Source organism: Camelus bactrianus, chromosome 1 (genome assembly GCF_048773025.1).
Source record: "Camelus bactrianus isolate YW-2024 breed Bactrian camel chromosome 1, ASM4877302v1, whole genome shotgun sequence".
NCBI classification, from domain to species: Eukaryota; Metazoa; Chordata; class Mammalia; order Artiodactyla; family Camelidae; genus Camelus; species Camelus bactrianus.
Genome location: NC_133539.1, coordinates 2002747 through 2025597, shown reverse-complemented (window position 1 = coordinate 2025597; position 22851 = coordinate 2002747). Strand labels below are relative to the sequence as shown.

Genomic DNA, 22851 nt, shown 5'->3' with positions numbered 1-22851 from the left:
TGCTTTTGGAAGAGGGTCTCTTGTACTGAGCACCATGAAGGATGCACAGAGGAATGAGTGTCACTTCACCCCAATCCAGCATGAAGACTCCTCCAGGAACTCCTCTGTGCCGGGCCCCGTGCCTTGGGGACAGGTTCCTCAGGGGATGCCTCTGTCCTGGGTCCCTTCATCTGCTCTCAGCCCCTCCTTGCAGGCCCAGCCGTCTCAGGCTGGGGGGGCGTGGGAGGACAGACCCCACGTTTGCTTGTTCATGTGTCCGGTTCCTTCCACACCCTTCCCCCAGGTCCTCACAGGGAGAGGCGCCCCTGGCAGTGCCGGAGCGGCCATGCACACGGCACCTGGAGTTGGAACTTCCCGGCGTCCGGGGTGGTGGGGAGGCTGGGGAGCCCGTGGGCCTGGGACCTGGCCCCACTGAGAGGGGGTCTGCCCAGCCCCTTCCAGCCCAGGGCCGAGCACCGGCCTGTCTAGCCCACTGCACACCCACCCCAGGCCACGTCGGGGTCCCGTGTGTGCCCTCCGGCCACAGTCCTGGGTCGGGGTGGGTGGAGCCCATTGACCTGTCTCCTGGCCGAGCCCCGTGACACCACCTGCTTGCAACGGCTCCAGGCCGAAAGCCGCTTATTGGATTAGCGGGCGCCTAGTGGAGCCCCCCCTACGGCAGAGGGAAGGCCTGTGTTTTACGTGCTGCCCCAGGACGTCCCTGTTTTCCTCCGAGTTGGCCTCTGAGACCCGCAGGCCGCTGCAGGGAAGGCGGCACCCCGGAAGCAGTGTCCTCTGCTGAGCGGATGGTCTGGGCGGCCACAGCCCGTCAGACCCAGGCAGTGTAGACGGGGCCATAATCCCCTTCCTTATCCTTTGGGGAGGCTGACCCGTCCACGCCGCCGTCTCCTCTCACCGACTCTCACAAGGGTCTGAAGATGCTGGCCAGCTACTCGACCTGCCTGTTCTGGGGCGTCTGCACCGGCCTGCTGGCCGTGGCCTTGGCCTATTACTTCTACTGGTGAGCGTGGCCGGCTGGGCCGACCTGGGGGGTCCCATGCCCACGTCTGCTTCTGCTGTGGCCCTTCCGCTCCATTCTCCCTCCCCTGGGATGGCGACCTCGCGGCGGGGGAGGGAGGTGGCGGCAGGAGCCAGTTCTGCCCAGGGCACTTGCTCCAGGGACTGACCGGCCCCTCGCCACTCGCTCTGGTTCGGAGCCTTCCTGAAGAAGGATCAGGTTTCCGCCCATTGAGTTGGTACCAGCAGGTGCTCAGGAGGTCTCCGAGGAGAAGTGCCTGACGCTCAGGCCCGTCTGCTTCCCGTGCTCTCTGGCCTCTGACCTCACGTCTCCCCAGGGTGGGTGCTGCAGGGGCCGCTGACTTATGTGTCGGTCTGTAAGCTAAGCAGAAGACGGGTCATTTCCGTCAATGGGACGTGATCTGTTGTAGCCATGAGTGATGACCTGGTTTCCAGAGCGTCACTGATGACCCTTGGCGCAGTTGTGATGGGGGTGCCCACCGTTCCTGCTGTGCATACGCAGAGTTGGCGGGTTGGGGACCACGCCCGCCTGGGGCTCTGGGTTCTCTGGTCCAGCTGGCCCCTCACGAGGCTGGGGTCACAAACGGGGCCTGTGAGCTCTGGGCCCCCAGATTCTACCTGGAGAGCAGACAAGGATGTCAGCCCGGTGTCTGCACAACCTTGCACACAGTCTGCAACCATGGCTCCACAGGAGGAGAGCCACCCGCCCGGGGTGGGGTGGGGGCCATGAGGAAGCCCAGGCCCCAGTCTGGGGAGCACTTTGTTCTCAGAGCTGGGGAGTGGGGTGGTTTCCCGTGGAGAGTGGCCCATCTTCTGAGGGCTCTGTCCCAGGCCGTCGTGTCTCCTCAGAGCACACTCGATCGGGCTGGGAATTCTGTTCTGACTGGGAAGCTTGCTCTCCGGTAGATCTGATTAATGCCTGTGTTTGATGGGGGGGGGGGCGCTGTTCCAGGGGTGCAGCCCCATGTGCTCTCCAGCAGGGCCTCCCCTCCGAACTCTGCAGCATGAATTCGCGCCCAGAGCTTTTTGCGTTTCAGATCTTATGTAAATGTGGTTGAACAACTGACAAATGAGGATTGCACAGAACCAAGAGGTAGCACATTGGTGTGGGATTAGCCCTAATTCCTAATCAGACACTGGTCCCTTATTAGATGGGTTCTGGCCTCTTTGAGGGTGAGTGGGGCAGTTGTTACGGAGTGGCCCCAGGCCCCAGCAAGGCCCCATGAGAGGGACTGCTTCCTTGATCATGGACTTCAGGACACTTCTGAGGGTGCAGGACCACGGCACAGGTGTGCGACACCTCTGCCCACAAGTGGCCTCCGTGTGGGGCCGTCCTCGGGCACCCGGGGTGGGTGGTGGCGGTGTCTGCCTGATGCGTCACCCTGTCAGGATGGCCAGCCAAGAGGGAGCAGTGTGTGCGGGTTCTGAGGCCGGCAGGGCTGCTGGGCCCAGGTCAGAGACGGCCTGGCCTGAGAAGGGCCACGGACTGCGTCACACCTGCATCGGGGGGAGGGGCTCGCTGGCTTTCTAGTCCAGTGTGTCATCCATGTGTCCTTCTCTGACACTTGTCCCGGCGACCAAAGGGTCACTGATCCACAGATGGGCAGAGACCCCATTCAAAGAACGTTCCCGGCGCAGCTGTGATCTGCCAGTCAAGTCCCCGGGGCTCAGAACTGGGAGGAAACAGCGAGGGTTTCGCTCTCCGGGTCTGCAGAGCTGTCTCCTCCTGGTCAGTGTGGGACTTGAGCACGGCCTTTTCCGCTGCTGTTCTCCCTGGGGACCCCGAGTCCCGCTCTGGACTTGCTGAGAGCGGCCTGGCCAAGGCCTTCCTGCGGGGCAGTGGGAGTCCACAGCTCCCTGGACCGAGCACCGCTCAGCTCCACGTCGGAAGGTGCTGCACCTTCCTAAACGTGGAGGCGCGTCTAGGGAAGGGTGCACGGCCTCTCTTGGACATTTTCAGCTGTGGATCGTGTAACCTCAGCTCCCGCTGATGGGAACAATACAGAAAGTCCAGCAGGCGGGGCCTTCCCCTGGCGGACGCCTGGGAGGCCGCAGCGGTCCCAGCTGCCCCGCCAGACGTCACAGCAGCCGGGGGAGAGGCCATTGCCTCGTCTGTCCGGTCCGTGGGCAAGGACTCTGGCCGAGGTGGGCTCCGTCTCGTGCCGGGTGTCAGGTCGTCACTAGCAAAGGGGCTGGACGCGGCCGGCGTGCCCTGGGGAGAAGGCACCCCACCTGTGAGGGAGCGCCTCTTTACGCAGGGAAGTCTGGTCCAGCCAAGCGCAGGGCCACAGGAGGTGCCACAGAACCTCTGACCGGGGTGAGGGGGGGCGGGAGCTCAGCCCCTTACACGTCTGTCTGCAGGGTCACCACGTCTGGACACTGTGGCTGGGGCGCAAGCTTGCTTTTCTCAGGATCAGGTTCAGATTCAGGGGTAAGAGCCCCAGGACCCAGCACAGTGCACGAGAAGATGCTGGGTCAGCCCGATGGACTCCACTCTGGCTGTGTCCACTGCCCAGGACCCCACGGGTGCGGGGAGGCGTGGGGCTGAGGCGTGGCTAAGGTCACTCCCTTTGGGGGAAACAGGCAGAGCTGTGTTGCCCTTTCCTCGTGTTTTAAATACTTCGCAGGTTCCTTGCCCTTATTGCTGAAGCTGTTTGCGGCATTGGCTTACGATTTTCCTCTTCTTTAAAGAAACAAAATTCCTGCCACTAAGAAATACCCAGTAGGAAAAGACATTCCAGTGGCTCGTGTACCATGTGCGCAGGTGCGCAGTGGCGGCCCTGGCGGAAGTCTTACTTCTCACACTCTATCCCGCGCTCTCCGGCGGAGGCCCCCCGCCGTGGACGTGTGTGGTTGGCACTGCCAGTGCCACCTGTCCGCAGCCTCCCAAACCTGGCTTGTTGATAAATTTCCCTCCCTGTCATCTTGGTTGAAGTGTAGTTACTGCTCTGGGGTTTTTGCTTTTTTTTTCCTCCCTAGCACCAAAAACTTGTTCAAAATTATAACAGTAGCTGTTTTTAATGTTACTGATTTATAACCATATCCAGTAATCAGATTTCAACCCCACCCTTTGAAATGAAACCTGTGTGTGTAAATGTTATTTAAAACCTCACCAGTGCAGAGTCGGGGGGGGCAGTGAGTCTGAGTTAGTGCCGCTGCAGACAGGAGACGCTGAAAGCGTCCCTGGGCTCATAGTTCAGGAAGGTAACCGGTCAGACTGCTTCCTTCCTGCCCAGCCTCTCAGAGTGCGTGTCTGTTCTGTTCAGCATGGGGAGGGGGGCAACAGAACCTCCCCAACTAATGTGACAGTGCGACCCTCTGGCAGCAAGGCATTTCTTGGGATTAGCAGCTGAACTGTGCCGTGTTGCACATGCGCAGGAGTCCAGTGTCTGTTATTTGTAGGGAAAACAGCACCTTTGTTTTGCTGACCTGCCGAGTACCCTGTAAAACCTGCTCATGAGGGTCCCTCAGCCCTCAGCAGTTATTAAGGGGGGCCCCGTGGCGTTGATGCTCTTATTAACCCTCAGAGCCACCCCAGGCCACGGGTAGGTAGTAAGGTTGTCTTAGTCACGTCTTCAAACCAGAAACTGGATTTCAAAGTGATCGTGTCACGTGCTGAGGCCACAGACATGGGACAAGAATCCAGGGTCCTGAGCCTCGGGCCCAACACGTTCCCCTCCTAGGTGGAGAAAACTGCGGTGGGCGCGGGGCCCCAGGGGCGGGGGGCGGATGCATTAAACCGAACTGAAACCTGTGGATCATTCTTGCTCGACAGAGTTACACAAGGGTCTGTTTTTCAACTTTGAAGATGTTATTTCATAATCAGCGTGGATCCATGCACGTAAATGCTTTGACGTTTTTATAACTATAAACATAGTAATGTGCACTGGTTTAAAAAAACTCCTGCAATTTCAAAATTGTAGAATAGACTACACTGTATAGCACAGGGAAATATACACAAAATGTTATGATAACTCACAGAGAAAAAAATGTGACAATGAGTGTGTATATGTCCATGAATAACTGAAAAATTGTGCTGAACACTGGAATTTGACACAACATTGTAAAATGATTATAAATCAATAAAAAATGTTAAAAAAATAAAATAAAAAAAATTAAAAAACTCCTGCAGCACAGAGTGGACGGCAGGGAAGTGGGTTTCCCAGCTGCCTCCCCATTGTAGTGCTGTCCTCAGAGGTGGCCGTGTCCAGTCAGCCCTGGGTCTGGTTCTGCATAGTTTGCACGTGCTTCTGTTTCTTTTTTTTTTTTTTTTAGGAGATAATAGAAGAATATCTCTTTTTTTTTGAAGTGTAGTCAGTTTACAATGTTGCGTCAATTTCTGGTGCACAGCACAGTGCTTCAGTCACACATGTACACACATGTATTTGTTTTCATTACAGGTCACTACAAGATATTGACTATCTTGCTGTGCAGCAGAAACTTGTTTATTTTATATATATCAGTCAGTATCTGCAAATCTCATACTCCCAATTTATTCCCTCCTACCCCCTTCCTCCCGGTAACCATAAGTGTGTTTTCTGTGAGTCTGTTTCTGTTTTGTAAATAAGTTCATTTGTCTTTTTTAGATTCCACATATGAGTGATATCATATGGTATTTTTCTTTCTCTTTCTGGCTTACTTCACTCAGTATGACCATTTCCAGGTCCATCCATGTTGCTGCAAATGGCATTATTTTATCATTTTTATGGCTGAGTAGTATTCCATTGTATAAATACCCCACAACTTCTTTATCCAGTCATCTGTCATTGGACATTTAGGTTGCTTCCATGTCTTGGCTGTTGTAAATAGCGCTGCTGTGAACACTGAGGTGCATGTATCTTTTCAGCTTAAAGTTCCCTCTGGATATATACTCAGGAGTGGGATTGCTGGATCATATGAGAGCTCTTTTTAGTCTTTTGAGGAATCTCCATACTGCTTTCCACAGTGACTGCACCAATTTACATTTCCACCAGCAGTGTAGGAGGGTTCCCTTTTCTCCACACCCTCTCCAGCATTTATCATTTGTGGACTCTTTAATGATGGCCATTCTGGCTGATGAGAGGTGATACCTCATGGTTTTGATTTGCATTTCTCTGATAATTAGCGACATTGAGCATTTTTTCATGTGCCTGTTGGCCATTCGTACGTCTCCATTGGAGAATTGCTTGTTTAGGTCTGCTGCCCAGTTTTGGATTGGGTTGTTTGTTTTTTCTTATTAAGTTGTATGAGCTGCTCATATGTTCTGGAAATTAAGCCCTTGTTAGTCTCATCTTTTGCAAATATTTTCTCCCATTCCGTAGGTTGTCTTTTTGTTTTGCTTATGGTTTCTTTTGCAGTACAAAAGCTTATACGTTTAATTAGGTCCCATTTGTTTATTTTCGCTTATATTTCCATTACCTGGGTAGACTGCCCTAGGAAAACATTGCTAAGATCTACTGCTTCTGTTTCTTGATTTACTAATTTTACTCAGTTCCCCAACAGATTTTCACTGAGCAGCTACCGTGCCCCAGGCACTGTCCTAGACCTTTGGCTGTCAGTGTGTAAGACAGACCAGACCCTCGGCCTCCTCGGCGGTACTGTCAGGGATTAGGGATTTAGTCAACTCACAGGCCTCCCACCTTCTCTCCAGTGCTGCCAGTGTATTGTTATTTTTTGTTATTTTACTGCCCCCTCAAAACTTTAATGTACTTAAATTTCCACTTTTTGTTGGATCGACTTAGACAAAAAATCTCTTGACCCCCCTATTATATAAAATAATTTAGGTTTATGATGTTCATGTTCTGTTGTTTAATTGTAATTAAAATATCCATGCTTCTTTCTAGGTTGATTTTAAATATTAGAAGGCCAGAAATAGCATTCACAATAAAAAGTTTTTTTTCACAATAAAAATTTAAAAATTAGTTGCTGTATATGCCACAAGAAGGAACTGGAAATCCAAGTTTTTGCTGCTTGAAGGAGGGCGTTTTAAGCACCTCATTAAACCAATTGTGGGACATCACGCCCCATGTTAATTTGATTTATGTTTGGGTCACAATTTCCTTGCATATCATTTTTTATTACTTGAAAATCTTAATTGCTTTGCTTTTTATTTTTGAGAAAAGAAACATATTCCTTCTTCAATAGCAAAAACTGTCAGCTCCTTAATTATAATCTTTGTTGAACAAATTCTGCTTTCTCTTTAAAAGGTTTCCTGTTTTATTTGGACCAATTTCTTTCCAGGCCATCTAGAAAGTTGTTATCCTGGCATTTCTTTTAATTTCTTAATGGGGCTATTTCTTCTTTTTCTTAAATCTCATGTCTTCCTCTTCATTAGATTCCTTCTTGTTTGGCTGGACAATATCCTCAAGTAATCTTTTCATAAAGGATGAGTGGAAATTAAAATTTCTGAACCCCTGCCTATCCTGAGTTTATCATAATTTCTGTCTTCATTCTTTGTATAAGTCAGCATCCTGATAGAAAACAAATGGGATTCAAGCTGCATAAAGGGAGGAGAATTTAGTAAAAGGGCTGTTTACAAAGATGTAGGCAGAGATCAAAGAAAGCAATAAGAAAGTGAAAAAAGAACTTGAGTTAACGAGTTCTTGCTGATAGTGTAGCTTATTTCAGCCACTGTTTTTTTGTGGGGAAGGAAAGGGTCCAGAGAAAAGTAGTAGTATCAATGGAATTAAAATTTACTGTTCTTGGTCCCAGGGCCCAAATTCTGTGACATTTGTAAAGTGACCACATATTGGATTGTGCTCTGGCATCTGATCCTAGAGAAAAGCCTGTTGTGCCCCACTCACTGCTGTTGACCTAAAGGTTTCAGCCCAAGAGCACGCACTGAACGGTGAGATGGCCGTTCCAGCACATGCACTATGGAGATAACGTGTAGGATGAATGCAGCATTGTTTCTTGGTGCGGTCAGCAGATCCGTCATTGGTGTGTGTGCTCCCGTCTGCAGTGGAGCCAGGAGGCCGGGCGGGAAGGAGAGAGCAGCTGGGGGAGGGGTGGGGGAGACGGTTCCAGGGAGCTGGACGGAGGGCGGGGCCGCCCTCGCGGTGCGGGGGCGGGCGTCGCAGCTCTGCTAGGACTTCCCAGCAGCCCTGCCCAGCTTCCTACGCTGTTTTGTGCTGACTAGAAGGAATTAAAAGTTAATAAGCAATTTAAAAAATGTAAATTTGCACAATCATCACCACCATAATGGGAAATTAATCAGTAGGTGAAATTAATCCTTCTGAATCTTTGCCGTTTCATGAACTTCATTTTCTTGCCTCCCGCCCAGCGCATTACTCTGACTCTTGGTCCTCTGTCTAGTAAAGCCTGCCCCCTGACCTCAGGCGGTCTGGGACACTCCTCATCCCTTGGGGCTCGAAAACAGTTTGGATGCCCACGGCAGTGCTTCATGAGTGTTTACTGAGAGAGGAGAGAAGTCCAGTGCTAGAAAGAGGCAGAAAGCTCCGTCTTCTTCCTCAGGCTTAAGTATTAACTATTTGTAACAGCTGGACGAGTCTGTAAAAGTCACCAGATTCCCTGGTAACTCTTTATCTGGCCATGTTACCATTAAACTCAGAAAATGTTTCTCTCTTATGCCTTTTAAATATTAGCAAATTTTGTTATAACTCGTATCCTTGGAAGTAAGTGTGTTGTCTACGTACTGGGGCTTCTGGTGAGAGATGTGTGACTGGTCACTTCCCCTGTGGGATTCGTATTCAGCTCACGTGCAGTTTCTGCTGGGCGCTAAGGCTGGGGCCGGGCCGGGGCGGGACTGCAGCCAGCCCGGGGCTAGGGCTGCCCTGAAGGCAGCTGACCCCCTCAGCCACTGGCCTGTCCTGCCTGAGCAGGGTGGTCTGAAAGGGGCCTCAGAAAGAGGTTGGGTCCCCTCAGAAAAACACAAGCAAGGTCTGTTCCTCAGACACTGCTGTGCTGTGATTTCTGGAGTGCTGGGCACTCCTCTGATCCCTCCTCGTCCAGGGTCTCGAGGTCAGTGAGGAGGAGGGCGGGGCTCACCTCCTGGGGGCACGAGCTCGTGGGGTCGCAGGTGCGCCACCTCGGGGAAGCCTGTGGCAGCCTTCACTTCACTTTCTACATGACGTTTCACAGGTCTGATTAATGTTCTTGGAAACCATCCTTTACTTTGAAATGTTTGTATGTCTGAGATGGTCTGAGTTTGTATTCGGATAGGAAGCTCAAATAAGGCAGACTGCCAAGGGACAGGGGACTGCGTGCTCTGACTTGGGGCAGTCTGACCTTTTCCAGGCCACACCTGGGTCGGGGTGGCTCCGGGACCGCGAAGTGGGTGGGGACCCCTCCACCCTGGACAGACGCCGACGTGGGCATTTGAAACCCATTGAGTTTACTCCATTTTCAATCCCTACCTTTTTTAAAATCTATTTTAAAAAATGTAGTTGATTTACAATGTTGTGTTAGTTTCTGGTATACAGCAGGGTGGTTCAGTCATATATACATACTCGTTTTCAGATTCTTTTCCACTATGGTTTATTACAAGATATTGAATATGGCTCCCTGTGCTGGACAGCAGGACCTTGTTTATCTAGTCTATATATAGTAGTTTTTAATCTGCTAATCCCAAACTCCTAATTTATCCCTCCCCACCCCTATCCCCTTTAGTAACCATAAACTTGTTTTCTACGTCTGTGAATCTGTTTCTGTTTCATAAATAAGTTCATTTGTGTCATAGTTTAGATTCCACATAAATTGACACCATATGGTATTTGTCTTTCTCTGTCTTACTTCACTTAGTATGACCATCTCCAGGTCCTTGTTGCAGCAGATGGCATTATTTTACTCTTTTTTATGGCTGAGTAGAATGCCATTGTGTCCATACACCACAGCTTCTTTACCCAGTCATCTGTGGATGGACATTTAGGTTGTTTCCATGTCTTGGCTGTTGTATGCAGTGCTGCTGTGAGCACTGGGAAGTATGTGTCTATCAGAGTTTCCTCCAGTTACATGTGCAGGAGTGGGATGGCTGAATCATAGGGTACGTCTGTTTTCAGTCTTTTAAGGAACCTCCATACTGTCCCCCACGTGGCTGCACCAGTTTGCATTCCCCCCAGCAGTGTGGGAGGGCCTCCTCTCTCCACCCTCTCCAGCATTTATTTGTAGACTTTGTTTTTAAACTGGTGATCGTGTTTATTTGATTTATTTATTTTCTCTTTACATTTTTTTATTGAGTAATAGTCATTTTACAATGCTGTGTCAAATTCTAGCGTAGAGCACAATTTTTCAGCTGTATATGAACATATATATACTCATTGTCACATTTATTTTTTTTACTGTGAGCTACCATAAGATCTTGTATATATTTCCCTGTGCTATACAGTATAATCTTGTTTATCTATTCTGCATTTTAAAATCCCAGTCTGTCCCTTCCCACCCCCTGCCCCCTTGGCAACCACAAGTTTGTATTCTATGTCTATGAGTCTGTTTCTGTTTTGTATTTATGTTTTTTTTTTCTTTTAGATTCCACATATGAGCGATCTCATATGGTATTTTTCTTTCTCTTTCTGGCTTACTTCACTTAGAATGACATTCTCCAGGAACATCCATGTTGCTGCATATGGCGTTATGTTGTCGGTTTTTGTGGCTGAATAGTATTCCATTGTATAAATATACCACCTCTTCTTTATTCAGTCATCTGCTGATGGACATTTAGGCTGCTTCCATGTCTTGGCTATTGTAAATAGTGCTGCTGTGAACATTGGGGTGCAGGTGTCGTTTTGAAGTAGGGTTCCTTCTGGATTTATGCCCAGGAGCGGGATTCCTGGGTCACATGGTAAGTCTATTCCTAGTCTTTTGAGGAATCTCCATACTCTTTTCCACAGTGGTTTTCCTTGCTTCCCTCCCCCACTCTTAATGACTTAGATGTCTTCTTTTACAATTTTGTGTTTATTCTATTTGTAATTCATGGCAGTTATCTCCTTTCCAGTTATGAATTTCTCATTTTTGTAGCATCCTGCTTCTTTTCTATTTAGAGTAGACCTGTCAATATTTCTTTTAGCATGGGTTTAGTGTTGCTAAACTCTTTTAGTTTTTGCTTGTTTGTGAAGTTCTTTATTTCTCCTTCTATTCTAAAGGATAGCCTTGCTGGATAGAGTATCCTAGGCTGCATCTTTTTTTCATTCAGGACTTTGAATATATCTTGCCACTCCCTTCTGGCCTGTAGTGTTTGTGTAGAGAAATCAGCTGAGAGCCTTATGGGGGTTCCCTTGTAACTCACTCTTTGTTTTTCTCTTGCTGCCTTTAGGATCATTTCTTTATCTTGACTCTGGCCATCTTGATTATAATATGTCTTGGTGTGGGTCTGTTTGGGTTCTTCCTGTTTGGGACACTCTGAGCCTCCTGCACTTGGATATCTGATTCCTTCTTTAGGTTCGGGAAGTTTTCAGTCATGATTTCTTCAAATACCTTTTCAATCCCCTTTGTTCTTTCTTCCCCTTCTGGAACCCCTGTTATGCATAGATTGGCACACTTTATATTATCCCATAGGTCCCTTATATTGTTTTCATTATCTTTTATTTGTTTTTCTCTCAGCTGTTCTGATTGGGTGCTTTCTGTTGTCCTAATAGGTCACTTATTTGTTCATTTGCATTATCTAGCCTGCTTTGTACAGCCTTTAGGTCAGCTCTCATCTCAGCAAATGAGTTTACTAGTTCTACTTGGTTCTTCTTTATAGCTTCTATTTCAGTTTTGACATATTTTGTATCTCTAAACACTATTTCTTTTAGTTCCTTCAGTACTCTGATCACTCCTTTTTCGAAATCTTGATCTAGTAGGCCATCAATGTCTATTTCCTTGATCGTGCTTTCAGGGGATTTCTCTTGATCTTTTATTTGGGAGTGGTTCCTCTGCTTGTCCATATTGCTTATATCTCTCTGGCACTGTGGCTTAAGGAGTATCAGTTATCTAGTTCTCCTGGAGACAGTGTGCTCTTAATGATTTTACTGAGAGATCTTTGTGTATTCGCAGTATTTCATGAACTCAGCTTGCTGTTTCCAGAGGCTCTTTGTTGGCGCCCTCATCTGTGCTGCTCCCAGTGGCTGTCGGCTAGCAGATCGCGCCCCCTCCTAACACTGGGTCAGGTGCTGAGCTCTTACCTGGTGGGCAGGCGGGTCACTCCCCCTCCCGATGCCGCAGTCAGATGCTGTGCTCAGGCGAGGCAGGTGGGCGGATCACGCCCCCTCCCAGCACCATGGTCAGGTGCTGCGTTCCTGCCAGGAGGGCGGGTGACCACCCGCCCTCTCCCAGCGCCGGTCGCTCCGCTACTTCAGCGACCCGAAGGCGGGCTCGGGGAAGACCGCGGAATGGCCCCGCCCCTGCTCCGTGCCAAATCGCAGCTCCTTGTTTGTCTTGGCGGTGCGAGGTCTCTGAGGTGCCAGGGCAGAAAGATCCAATGTGCCTGGGGCTGTGAACAAGTCTCAGTCCAGCCCAGGAGGCCCCGGAGCCCCCGGGTGCAGCTTCAGGGCCCGCCCCCCCCCCCCCCCCGCAGGAGGAGACAGTGGCCGTGGCCGCGCCCCGCCTCTCTTCTTGCGAGAAGTGCTAGTAATGGCGGCGCGGGTCTGAGGAGACAAAGGCTACAGCGCCCCTCCCCCCAGGGCACACCAGCCGTGTTGCTTTGCTTTTTTCGCAATTTATGGGGGACCGAGGTTGTTCTGCTCCGTGTCTCCTCCTGGCTATGGCGCGCAGCCCCCTGCAGTCCCCTGGGGATGCCTTAGCGCAGCCACCCCGGTCCTCCACCCGGCTCCGGCGGCCTGGCCCCGCCCCACTGCCGGCCCGCTTCTCGGGCTGGGTGTCGCGGGGACCCTCTGTGCCCATTTAACTCAGTTCTGTCGGTCAAGGGGTGCTCGGGGCAGATCTGAGCCTCGGGGGCTCCCCCTCCGTCCCGCTGGCCTCTGCGTTGGAGAGGAGAGACCCAGCCAGTGAGCGCCAGTCCTCCTCTACCGCTCCCTCCCCGCGGGACCCGTCCCGCACTGTTTTGCTTTTTTTTTCTTTCTTTTTTCCTTTTCTCCTCCCAGATTTTTGGTGTCTTTGTCTTTCGAGGAGGGCGATGTTCTGTTGGAGTTTGGCAGGTGCTCTGGTTGGCTGAGTGGGTCCATAGATGTGAGTTTTGGTGTATTTGTGGGAGAGGGTGAGCTACGAGTGTCCTTCTACTCCACCATCTTGCTTCTCTCCCTCATTGTAGTTTTACTTTGCATAAAATCTTATTTTTTAAGTATGTGACTTCTGGTGCCTCTTTAATGGCAAATGTGACATTTTAAATCTTTATGAATGTCCTTGTTCATCCTTTGAGGTTTGTGTCTCATTAAAAAGCACTGTTAAACACCAACAGATTCTGGAGTTTGTGGTGGAGACGCTGTCCCCACGCTCCCCCAGGCGTCCCTGTCATGCTGGGTTGGGGTGGGGGTCATGGAGAGAAAGCCTGCAGGAGGGTGAGCCCCCCCCCCCAGCAGCTGTGGGACCTCACACTCTCCCCAGATGTGCAGTTTCCCCCGGCTCTCAGCTCCTCCGAACAGCTCCTCCCTCGGTGTCTGCCATAGGGAGCTGAGGGCTCCATCCCACACCACTGCAGGCACCCGCCTCACCCCAGATTTTTTGTTAATTGTCCTGTGATATCAGATCCCCCATGGGGCCAAGAGAAGTGGTCAGCTTGCAGTTTGTCTGGTTTTATCCTGTTGCAGGGCCAGAGTGACAACCATTCCCAAGGGGAAACCAGGGCTCAATGTGACATTTTAAGTTGTGAAGTGTATTGTCCATGTTGAAAAGTCCATTAACAGCCAGTTTATTGAATATTTAGAAAGCAAACATCCACCTGTTTCTCTAAGTAAAATGTCACTATTATAGAGGGCGGATCATTGTCACAAAACTACATCCGAGGCAACTTAGTCGCGCCTGTCGTGTGGGGGCGTGTGCATGTGTGCGCACGTGTGCCTGCCTGTGTGTGCCACTGGCCGCCGCCCCAGTGTGAGGGGTGCCCGCTGAGTCCTCGGGCCCGGAGGCTTGTCACCGGTCCCTGGAAGCCCTTCCCATCCCTCCCACCCCCACCACAAGGGTCACTGCTGCTCAGGCCAGTAAAACCATCACCACCACCTTGGAAGGACAAAAGATTCTGGAGCTCAGAGAACTGGGGCATGTGGGCAGTGGGGCCCTCGTCTCTGAGGGTCCGCCTGCACTGTCGGCTTGCCCGCCGGCCCTCCCTCCCACCAGGGTGCTCCATTTCCACGGTGGAAGCAGACCCTCCTCCCCGGGGAAACGGTGCCACTTCACCACCCCTGTCCTTGGCCTGTGGTTCCCAGGCTTTCTCGTAGCAACTGGCAGTGGCGAGGCGGGGTTCTGACCTCCTTCAGAGGTGGTCTGGGACCCAGGGACCCTTTGATACACATGACTCCTCCAGCAGCCTGCGGTCAGGGTGGGTGCAGGCCGTGTGTGACCCCCGCCCTTTGGCCCGGGCAGCCAGTTCCTTGCCTGACCTTTGCTGGCTGGGGCCTTGCCCCGGCCGTCCCTGGTGGGGGCTGCAAGGACGGGCAGCTTCCTCTGCTGAGTCCTTTCTCCCTCCAGCCTGTGCAGTCCCCAGCCCTACCCCACTGGCCTGAGGGGAGCTTGGCAGGGTCTGGAGAGTCCCCATGAGACCGTCCGGCCAAGGGCTGCACGGGCTGTCCTGTCACGCTGCTCTTTCAGGAAGCTTTGCATGGAGACGGCCACACGCATGTGGGAGTGGCACGAGATTAGGAAGGCACGCCACCATGATCACAAGTGTATGTAGTAAATCTGAGCATCCGTGTAGCGAACTTAGATGGAGCAGCCGTGTGTTGGGCACCAGGCCCACGGGAGTGAGAGGAACAGAACTGATGGGCCCAGGGGACAGAAATGGTGAGCTCTGGTCCCCCCGGCCTCTTGAGGGGCAGTTGCTGGCGTGGTTTCAGCCACACACCGATGCCCACAAGGACCCGGGGTCTTCCCCCTCTGCTCGCAGTGTGGGTCCCTCCACGCTTCTAAGGGGGCTGCCGCAGACGCCCCTTCCTCACTCAAGGAGGCAGAAGAGTGAGGGGCTGTGCCAGGGGGATTTGTCCTGGGTGTTAGGGAAGCAGACGCCTCCTGGGAGCCCTGGGTGGCCCAGTGCCTGGGACTGGGCCACGTGCCTACCCTGCATCGGTCGCTCAAACTGGGCGTGGAGTTACTACCTCTCTGGCTTAGGTCTGGGGCTGGGGGTCCCCTCCCCTCCCAGAGGTTGAGCAGGACTCTCCTATGAGGGGGTTTTGTGAGGGAGGCCTGGAGGGGCCGTTCTGATGGGCATTTCATGGCGGTTGAGAGAGGTTAACGCCAGAAGAGCTTCATGAGCCCAGCAGTGGTTTTAGGTCGACTTCGTGTTCTGTTTATTGTCACCATGTGTGACGCAGCTGAAGTGCAGGCTGGCCTTAAGACAAACGCACAGGACAGTCAGTCGTCCCCAGGTGACCCCAGGGGCCAGCTGCCAGGCTGCTGGGGGCCCCCACGTCCTCACTGCCCGGCTTCCTGAACTCCTCCGCTGTCCCAAGTGACCATCTGGGGCCAGTGACCTGGATCCATTAAGTCAGAAAGAAAGAAATCTTTCTATTGTCTTAGCCCCTCCTAATTACTTCAGGTGGAACCACTCATTGAACATTATTAGAATATTGACTCCTGTAAATTCTATCAATTTTACTCCTTTCAACAGTACTGGAATCTCTTACTGTTTATAGCAGCATTTCAGTTGCAGTGGATGCCCCTGGGTTTATGTAACACAAACCCACCCGCGGTGAACGGTGATGCTCTTACTCCCCGTTGTCGCTTCTCAGACGTCTTGGCAACTTCAAACGCTGTTGAGGTCGGACCAGCAATGGATCATTATTAGCACAAAAATACATCATATTTTTCAACCTTACTGAAAGCTGAGATAGTCCCTGTAAGTGAATTTACCCAAGAACTGACGCTAGACTCTTTAAACCTCCAGATAGGACTGTGTGTGTCTACTCTAAAATTTTTCTTCGACTCATGGGAATACCTTCCCGGCTCCCCGCCGTCTCCAGCACCGGTGAGCGTGGCGCACCGTCGGCGCCGGGTGAGGTTGGCGGGACAACAATCACTGCATTATGTTCTCACCCGTGATGTCACCGCGGGCACTGGGTCTGCAGAGCTGCCCCCACGCCCGATGCCCCGTGGTGGCGCAGCCTCAGGTCCCGGGCTTGCCTCTGTCCTCAGGCTGCGTCAGCAGGATGTCTGCCTCCAGCGCCCCCCACCCTGACTTTTCTCATCTGGCGCTTCAGATTGGCTGTGAGCCAGGAGACCACCCAGTCCCGCTTGTCCGAGCTGTGTTGAAAGCAAGAGTGAGGAAGAACCTGTCTAGGAGCTGAGAACGCTACCGTGTGAGGTGTGCTTGCCCCCTGACCCCAGCTGGCTGCTCAGGGAGTGCTGGGGGCTTGTTCCCGTTCTTGGCTGTGTTCTGAACAGGAGCCATTGCCACCTGAATTATCTTAAGATGCTTTTAAAATGCTTGAGATAAGATTATGTCTCTACTGCCCTATGTTCCCAATAGTCAGTCCTGTTCACAGACTTTCTCCTCCAGTATCTCCTGGCTCAGCAACAGCAAAACTATCCACAGCAGAACAGAAACCTAGGGCTTGTCCCAGTATGTTCCCCCAGTGCAGCCAGCCAGCACAGCCTTGCCGCTCTGCTGCCTCCTAGCAGACCAGGTCAGCTCTGCTTGCTGCACACGTAGACACTCAAATATGGGATGGGTGGATGGATGGGTGGATGGATGGATGGGTGGATGGGTGGATGGATGGACGGGTGGGTGGATGGATGGGTGGATGGATGGGTGGATGGACGGATGGGTGGATGGATGGGTGGATGGATGGATGGATGGGTGGGTGGATGGATGGGTGGATGGATGGATGGGTGGATGGATGGGTGGGTGGATGGATGGATGGGTGGATGGATGGATGGGTGGATGGATGGATGGGTGGGTGGGTGGATGGATGGGTGGATGGGTGGGTGGATGGGTGGATGGATGGATGGATGAGTGAGCGGATCGCTGGGCAGGTGGATGGAAAGGGGTGAGTGGGTGGGTGGAAAGAGGATGAGTGGGTGGTTGGATGGGCAAGGTGGGTGGGTGGGTAGGTGGAAGGAAGGGTGAATGGATGGGTGGGTGGGTGGATGGACAGGTAGGTCGGTGAGCGAGGCAGAGGAGGGGAAGGAAGGAAGGAAGGAAGGAAGGAAGGCGACATCCATTCCTCGGTTTTCCTGCGTTATGGACTTTGAGTTTGGGTCACATGTAACTGAACACTTCTTTTTAATCCTAACCCAGACTTCCCAGCTGGAACATCCGAAGCGAGCACTTTCGGCATATGTAGTGTCTTCTCCCTTCACCGGCACTGTGTGCACAAGGGCAGTTGCTCAGGAGACACGCTCCGACAGGGCAGGGTGAGCTGCCGGCTGTGACCGCAGCTCCGAGGGGTGACTGGTCCTGGAGTTGCTGTCAGTGACCATGCCTTGGCCTTGGGTCTCAGGAACCAGGGCAGCAGGTGCACTGAAGCAGTGTCCCCAGGGCTGGCCAGTTCCTGCTCCAGCGCAGGTTCGGACGCCCGGCTGTGGGGCAGGGCCTGCTGTTGCAGGCTGAGGGGGCAGCCCAGGTCGGGCGCTGCTCCCCGAGGTGTATGATTAGACCCCGTCGGCGGAGGCTGGGGGGACTGATACGGGCCCTGTGTGTCAGTGAGGCAGCAGTCTTCCACGTGCAGAGGGCCGTGGCCTTCTCTACCTGGAACGAAGGAACAGAGGGGCCTGGCCGCCACTCTGGGTGTGGGGAGGATGGCAGGCCCTCAACCTCAACTTCCGTTTCTATGGAAAGACTCTTGGAAGGGTGGGGTTTTGGCAAAGATGAGGGGTGCCTGGGAAGGAGATCTGAAGGTCAGAGTATCTGACTGGAGGCTAGTTTTTGAGGAAGAGGGACAAAGGGACCAATGCCAGGGAGAGCGAGTCCTGCGGGCATCTGGCAGTGGGCCCTGAGGCCGGGCAGGGGCTGAGGAGCCCGCCCTTGAGCAGGGCAAGGCTGGGCCAGGGTCGTGGCAGGCCCCGGGTCTCGGGCGGCGGGACGTGGCGGGGGGGCCTGTGCACATCCAGGGTTGCGGGACCCGGGAGCAAGGCCTGTATCTTGGTGAGAGGTGTGCTCATCCTCCAGGGGCCGTGCCTCGGCCCCACAGGCTGGGGGCTTACACAGACATTGCTTCTCTCAGCCCTGGGGGCCGGACGCCTGAGACCGGGGTGTCGGCAGGGCCGGTCCTTCTGAGGGGGGTGCACGTGTCCACTTGCGGGTGCCGCCGCCTCTGTGTCCTCATGGGGCCCTCCCTCCCTGCAGGTCTGCATCCTCACCCCTTCTCACAAGGAGGCCGGGCAGGTTGGAGCAGAGCCGCCCTGACGGCCCCGCTGAACTTGACCCCATTGTGGAGGCCTCACTCCGAGGTACTGGACCCCAACATACCCTTTTGAGGGAGCACAGTTCACCCCTAACAAGAAGTGCTCGAGTTAAGGCTGGGAGCAGCCAGGGCAGAGCCACGCCCGGCACGGGGTGATGGTCAGTGATTCCACGGGGCTCGGGTCCCAGCTCTTCCCTCACCCCCGGCCCTGAGCCCCCAGCAACGTGGCAACAGGATCCATGGGCTCAGAGTTTGCAGCAGAAGCCCCTGGAGGGACAGTGTCAGAACCAGAGCTGGGAGGAGGGTCCAGCTGGGGCTCCCGGGCCTCCCATCCTCTCTGGGACTCATGTTAAATGCATTTCAACTTTACAATATTTTCAACTTGTAATGAGTTTATCCAGATGTAGTCCCATTGTAAGTCAAGAAAGATCTGTATATTTGAAAAGTAAAACTTCCCGAAATGCCAGAATTTATACCCCTTGCATATTTAAACTTGGGTTTAAAAATATAGAAATCAACTTAAAATTGTCTGGTGATACATAATTTAAAAATACTTTTTTGAAGGGGTGTACACAAGCCAGTGCTCTTGAGGGCTCTGAGCCAATGCTTTCCCACCTGCGGGTCTGCAGGCCTTGAGGGAGCTGGGGAGAGTGGGGGGGAGCGGGGCGTCTTCCTACCACCGCCCTCTGCAGGGGTGCTGGTTGGCCTGCCATTGGTGAAGGGCCTCCCAGTTAGCGCGTGTGACTGATGTGTTATCACAGTAGGCAGACCCCACTGCACCAGACGTAGGGGGCCAAGTGACAGCCATGTCCAAGCAGATGATGGACTCTGGGTGCTCTGTGGGGGAGGGCAGGTGGGAGGGGCCCTGGACTGCAGCCGCTGGCGTCCCTTGGGAAGGAGTCTGCCCCAGGGAGCAGTGAAGTCACACCCACCTCTGGGCATGGAGGGTGGACTGACAACCCCGGCAGGTGGTCCGCAGCAGGGAGGACGGCCGCAGCCAGGAGCCCCCGCCAGGCTCGCGCCTGGGGCAGGGGTTGGTTGGTGGGGGGGGTCGGCAGACAGCGGCAGGGTCTGCCCAGATGTTCATCTTCCATCTCAACCTGCCTGTCACCGCCTGGAGCAGACAGCAGGTCATTATGGCCCCAGGTAACGTGGGAGCATTTGCTCCAGCAGAGATATACCGCCAAGGGCCAAGGCCACCCGTGAAGGAGTCCTGTCAGGCTTGGCTCCCGCTTGCTCCTGGACCAGCAGGTAGTGAACCTGACTGGGTCATGAAGAAGGCTGGCGGTCAGAACTGAGCTTCTGGGCCCCGGCCAGCCCACACCAGGCCAGGAGCCCTTGCCAGGGCTCACATTAGCCCCGCTGGACCCCACGCCCGTGTCACGGGAGAGCGCGCTGTGCGGCTGGGCCTCGGCTCCGTGCTGGGCCCGTGGGGCAGACCCCACGTGCCCCTGCTTCTGTGCCCCTCTAGGAAAGGAAGACGGATCTGCCATCAGAAAGCTGAGAGGTGCTGCGGGGGGCGGGGGGCGGGGGCGTGGACTGAGCAGGGGCGGTGGAGCTGCTTTGTCTAGCTGGGGCAGCGGTCGTCCCTCTGTGCGCGTGTGTGGATCTGGCCTCGATGAAGCTGGCTCTCTGTCAGTCTTGTACCTGGTGCCCTAATGATGGAATCTGCTTCTAACAACGTCACAGCTGATGGGCCAATCCTTGAGCTGGCTTTCTGGGGACCCTGGTAATTGTGGCCTACCTGGTGAAGCCCTGTGCCTGACGTGGAATGGTGCGGGGGTGCAGAGAGCCTGCCAGGTGCAGGTCGGGGGCCAGAGGCCGGGCGGCATCGTCAGGTCTGGTCAAAGCCATTGTCTCTAGTCCCAGAAGGAAGCGGGCCTCGGCCGGACCTGGCTGACGTGTGTGACACTCTGTTTACAGAGGGTCCCCGCCCACGGAGGGCCCGCAAAGGAGTGTGGACTCGGGTCTCCTCACCGGAATCGGAGTCCAGCCCTCCCACTCTGTGCTGTGTGGCCCTGAACAAGCCACTTAGCCTCTGGGCTTCCCTTGCTCGCCCGTCGAAGAGGGGCGGCGACAGGGTGCCGGGGCCTGGGGGGCTTGGGAGTGGCCCCTGCGGTGCTGTCTCCCCTCTGCATCCCGGGTGGGCGCCCAGTCAGCTGACTCACCAGAGTAATGGTTCGCTTTCTGCGTTGACGCTCTTGTGACCCACCGTGTAGCGGCAGAGACACCTCACGTGCATCCCGTCTGAAGGGCCGCCTCCCGGAGGCTCCCAGGCCCAGGCCGGGTCTCAGCCCCTCCCATGTCCTCCAGGGCATCCTCCTTCCATGGCCGCTGGGGCCTGGGGCAGGCAGGGGGCGTCCTGCCTACAACTCAGCCCCGGGAGTCACTGGCCTTGTTGCTGGCACAGTTGGGCCTCTCCGGGCACGGGCACCTCGGGTGGGGGGCAGCCAGGTCCCTCGTGCCACCGTGTGCTCGGTGTGGCGCACCTGGAAGCCTCCAGAGCCCGCTCCCCCTGCAGCACCAAGGAGAGCGTGTGGTCACCTCTCCCAAGGACCCAGGGTGGGGCTGGTGGCGGGCGGCCACTGGGATGTCACCAGGCCTGCTCGATGGTGCCGGGGCATGACCCCCACTGCCCGCCTGCTTCTGTCCACACAAGGGGCTCAGGGCAGCGCACAGGGCAGGCACCGCCAGGCAAGGCCAGCTTCTGGCTTTGCCTTTGAAGCCAGGAAACCGGTGTTGAGCAGAAGGGAGAGGCTGGCTAAGTCCTGGGGTCCCCGCTTCTGCGTCAGAGGCCAAAATGAAAGGTTTTCAGCTAAGAAAGTGCACCCACGGCTCGGGGGTTAAAAGACATTCGTTGAAGTGTTTTTTTGTTGTTGTTGTTGAAGTGTTTTTATAGAGATTTGGTGTGCTGGTTTGATCTTTTAAATAAGATGCTAAAAAAGAAAAGAAAAATTACCCATAATGCCTTTACCTGGAGACAATCACTATTAATATTTGTGTACATTTCTGCTAGTCTTTTTTTCTTCCTTTCTTGTATGCATGGGAGTGTGTGTGTGTGTGTCTGGTGTATGTGTGTATGTGATGTGTGTGTGTGGTGTGGCGTATGTGTATATGGTGTGGCATGGTGTGTGCGTGTGCACATGACGCCCGTGTGAATGGTGTGTGTCCGCTCACCTGTCTACCGTGTGCCACTGTAGACGGGACAGATGCAGAGGATGTTGCAGGTGAGCTGCTGGCTCACAGGCCGCACAGGTCTGGCTCTGGCTTGAGGACCGTGGGTTTCTCCTCCGCCTGCACCCCCTCTTCCTGGGGTCCCAGGCACTCCCTGACCACTGCTTCTCCTTCCAGGACGGCCGTTCTCAGTGAGGGACCTTGCACGCGCTACTGAGCTGTGGCCATGGGCCTGCTCGCCTTCCTGAAGACCCAGTTCGTCGTGCACCTCCTCATCGGCTTCGTCTTTGTGGTCAGCGGGCTGGTCATCAACTTCGTCCAGCTCTGCACACTCATCCTCTGGCCCGTGAACAAGCAGCTGTACCGCCGGCTCAACTGCCGCCTCGCCTACTCACTCTGGAGCCGTGAGTGCGGCGGGGACGCGCGGCGGCGGGGGGGGGGGGGCGGGTGGCTGGGGGGGGGCCCTTTCTGCTGGAGGACCCCTGACCCCTGTGCAGACCAGTCTGATGCTCCTGTGTGCAGGGCCCCCGGGGCTGGATATTCACTCCTGCTGCGGTGACGGAGGGCAGTGGGCCACCTCTCACTCCCTGACCAGGAGCTCAGGACACTGAGGTTGACTCCTTAGAACTTGGGATGTTTGAAAACAAACAATAGTAAGCTGAGCTCATGGCTACCAAGCCCTAACCACTGCCAGGACGTGGCCAGTCTCGTATCCCCTCGACCCCCCAGCCTCCCTGGCTCCGGAGCACTGTGAGGCCACCCTCGTGTGGCCTGTCACTTCACGTGTAAATATTTCAGCATCCTTCTCTGAAAGAAGAAGACTCTCACCCGTCTCTTAAATACATGTGTTCAGACATGTACAGGTGTCACCTGTATGCACTTGTGATGTGTGTGCGTTTGTACATATACAATCAGTCTTTGCCCGTCAGATGGACAGAGACTTAAAAGCCTGGTAGCAACACCCACTGCTGACGACGGTGGATGCTCACACTGTGGGTCTGGGTGACAAGGCACATCTTTGGTCGGCAGCTTTGGTCAGGAGTGATCAGCAATTTAAAACGGGTCTATTTTTTGACCCAATTTTTCCACAAAATAAGAATGTAACCTAGAAAGATACCTGCAGAAGTACACATGTGCACAGGTAGTCTCGCTTTATCATTTTGATATTAGCACAGAACTTGGCAGCAGCCTAAATGCCCATGAATGGAGACCAGCTCCACTCTGTCCATTGGATGGA

General features: G+C 53.8%; 1 protein-coding gene across 3 annotated transcripts in view; it reads left to right on the top strand.

The window, feature by feature from the left end:
- The window catches only part of AGPAT3 (1-acylglycerol-3-phosphate O-acyltransferase 3), a 78735-nt gene that overhangs the window by 37563 nt on the left and 18321 nt on the right, over positions 1-22851 (top strand). For all 3 annotated transcript variants that reach the window (XM_074344351.1, XM_074344289.1, XM_074344386.1), the window contains one exon: positions 21792-22018. In XM_074344351.1, coding sequence (XP_074200452.1) covers positions 21841-22018 — 178 coding nt within the window. In that variant the 5' untranslated portion in view covers positions 21792-21840. The remainder of the gene's footprint in view (positions 1-21791; positions 22019-22851) is intronic.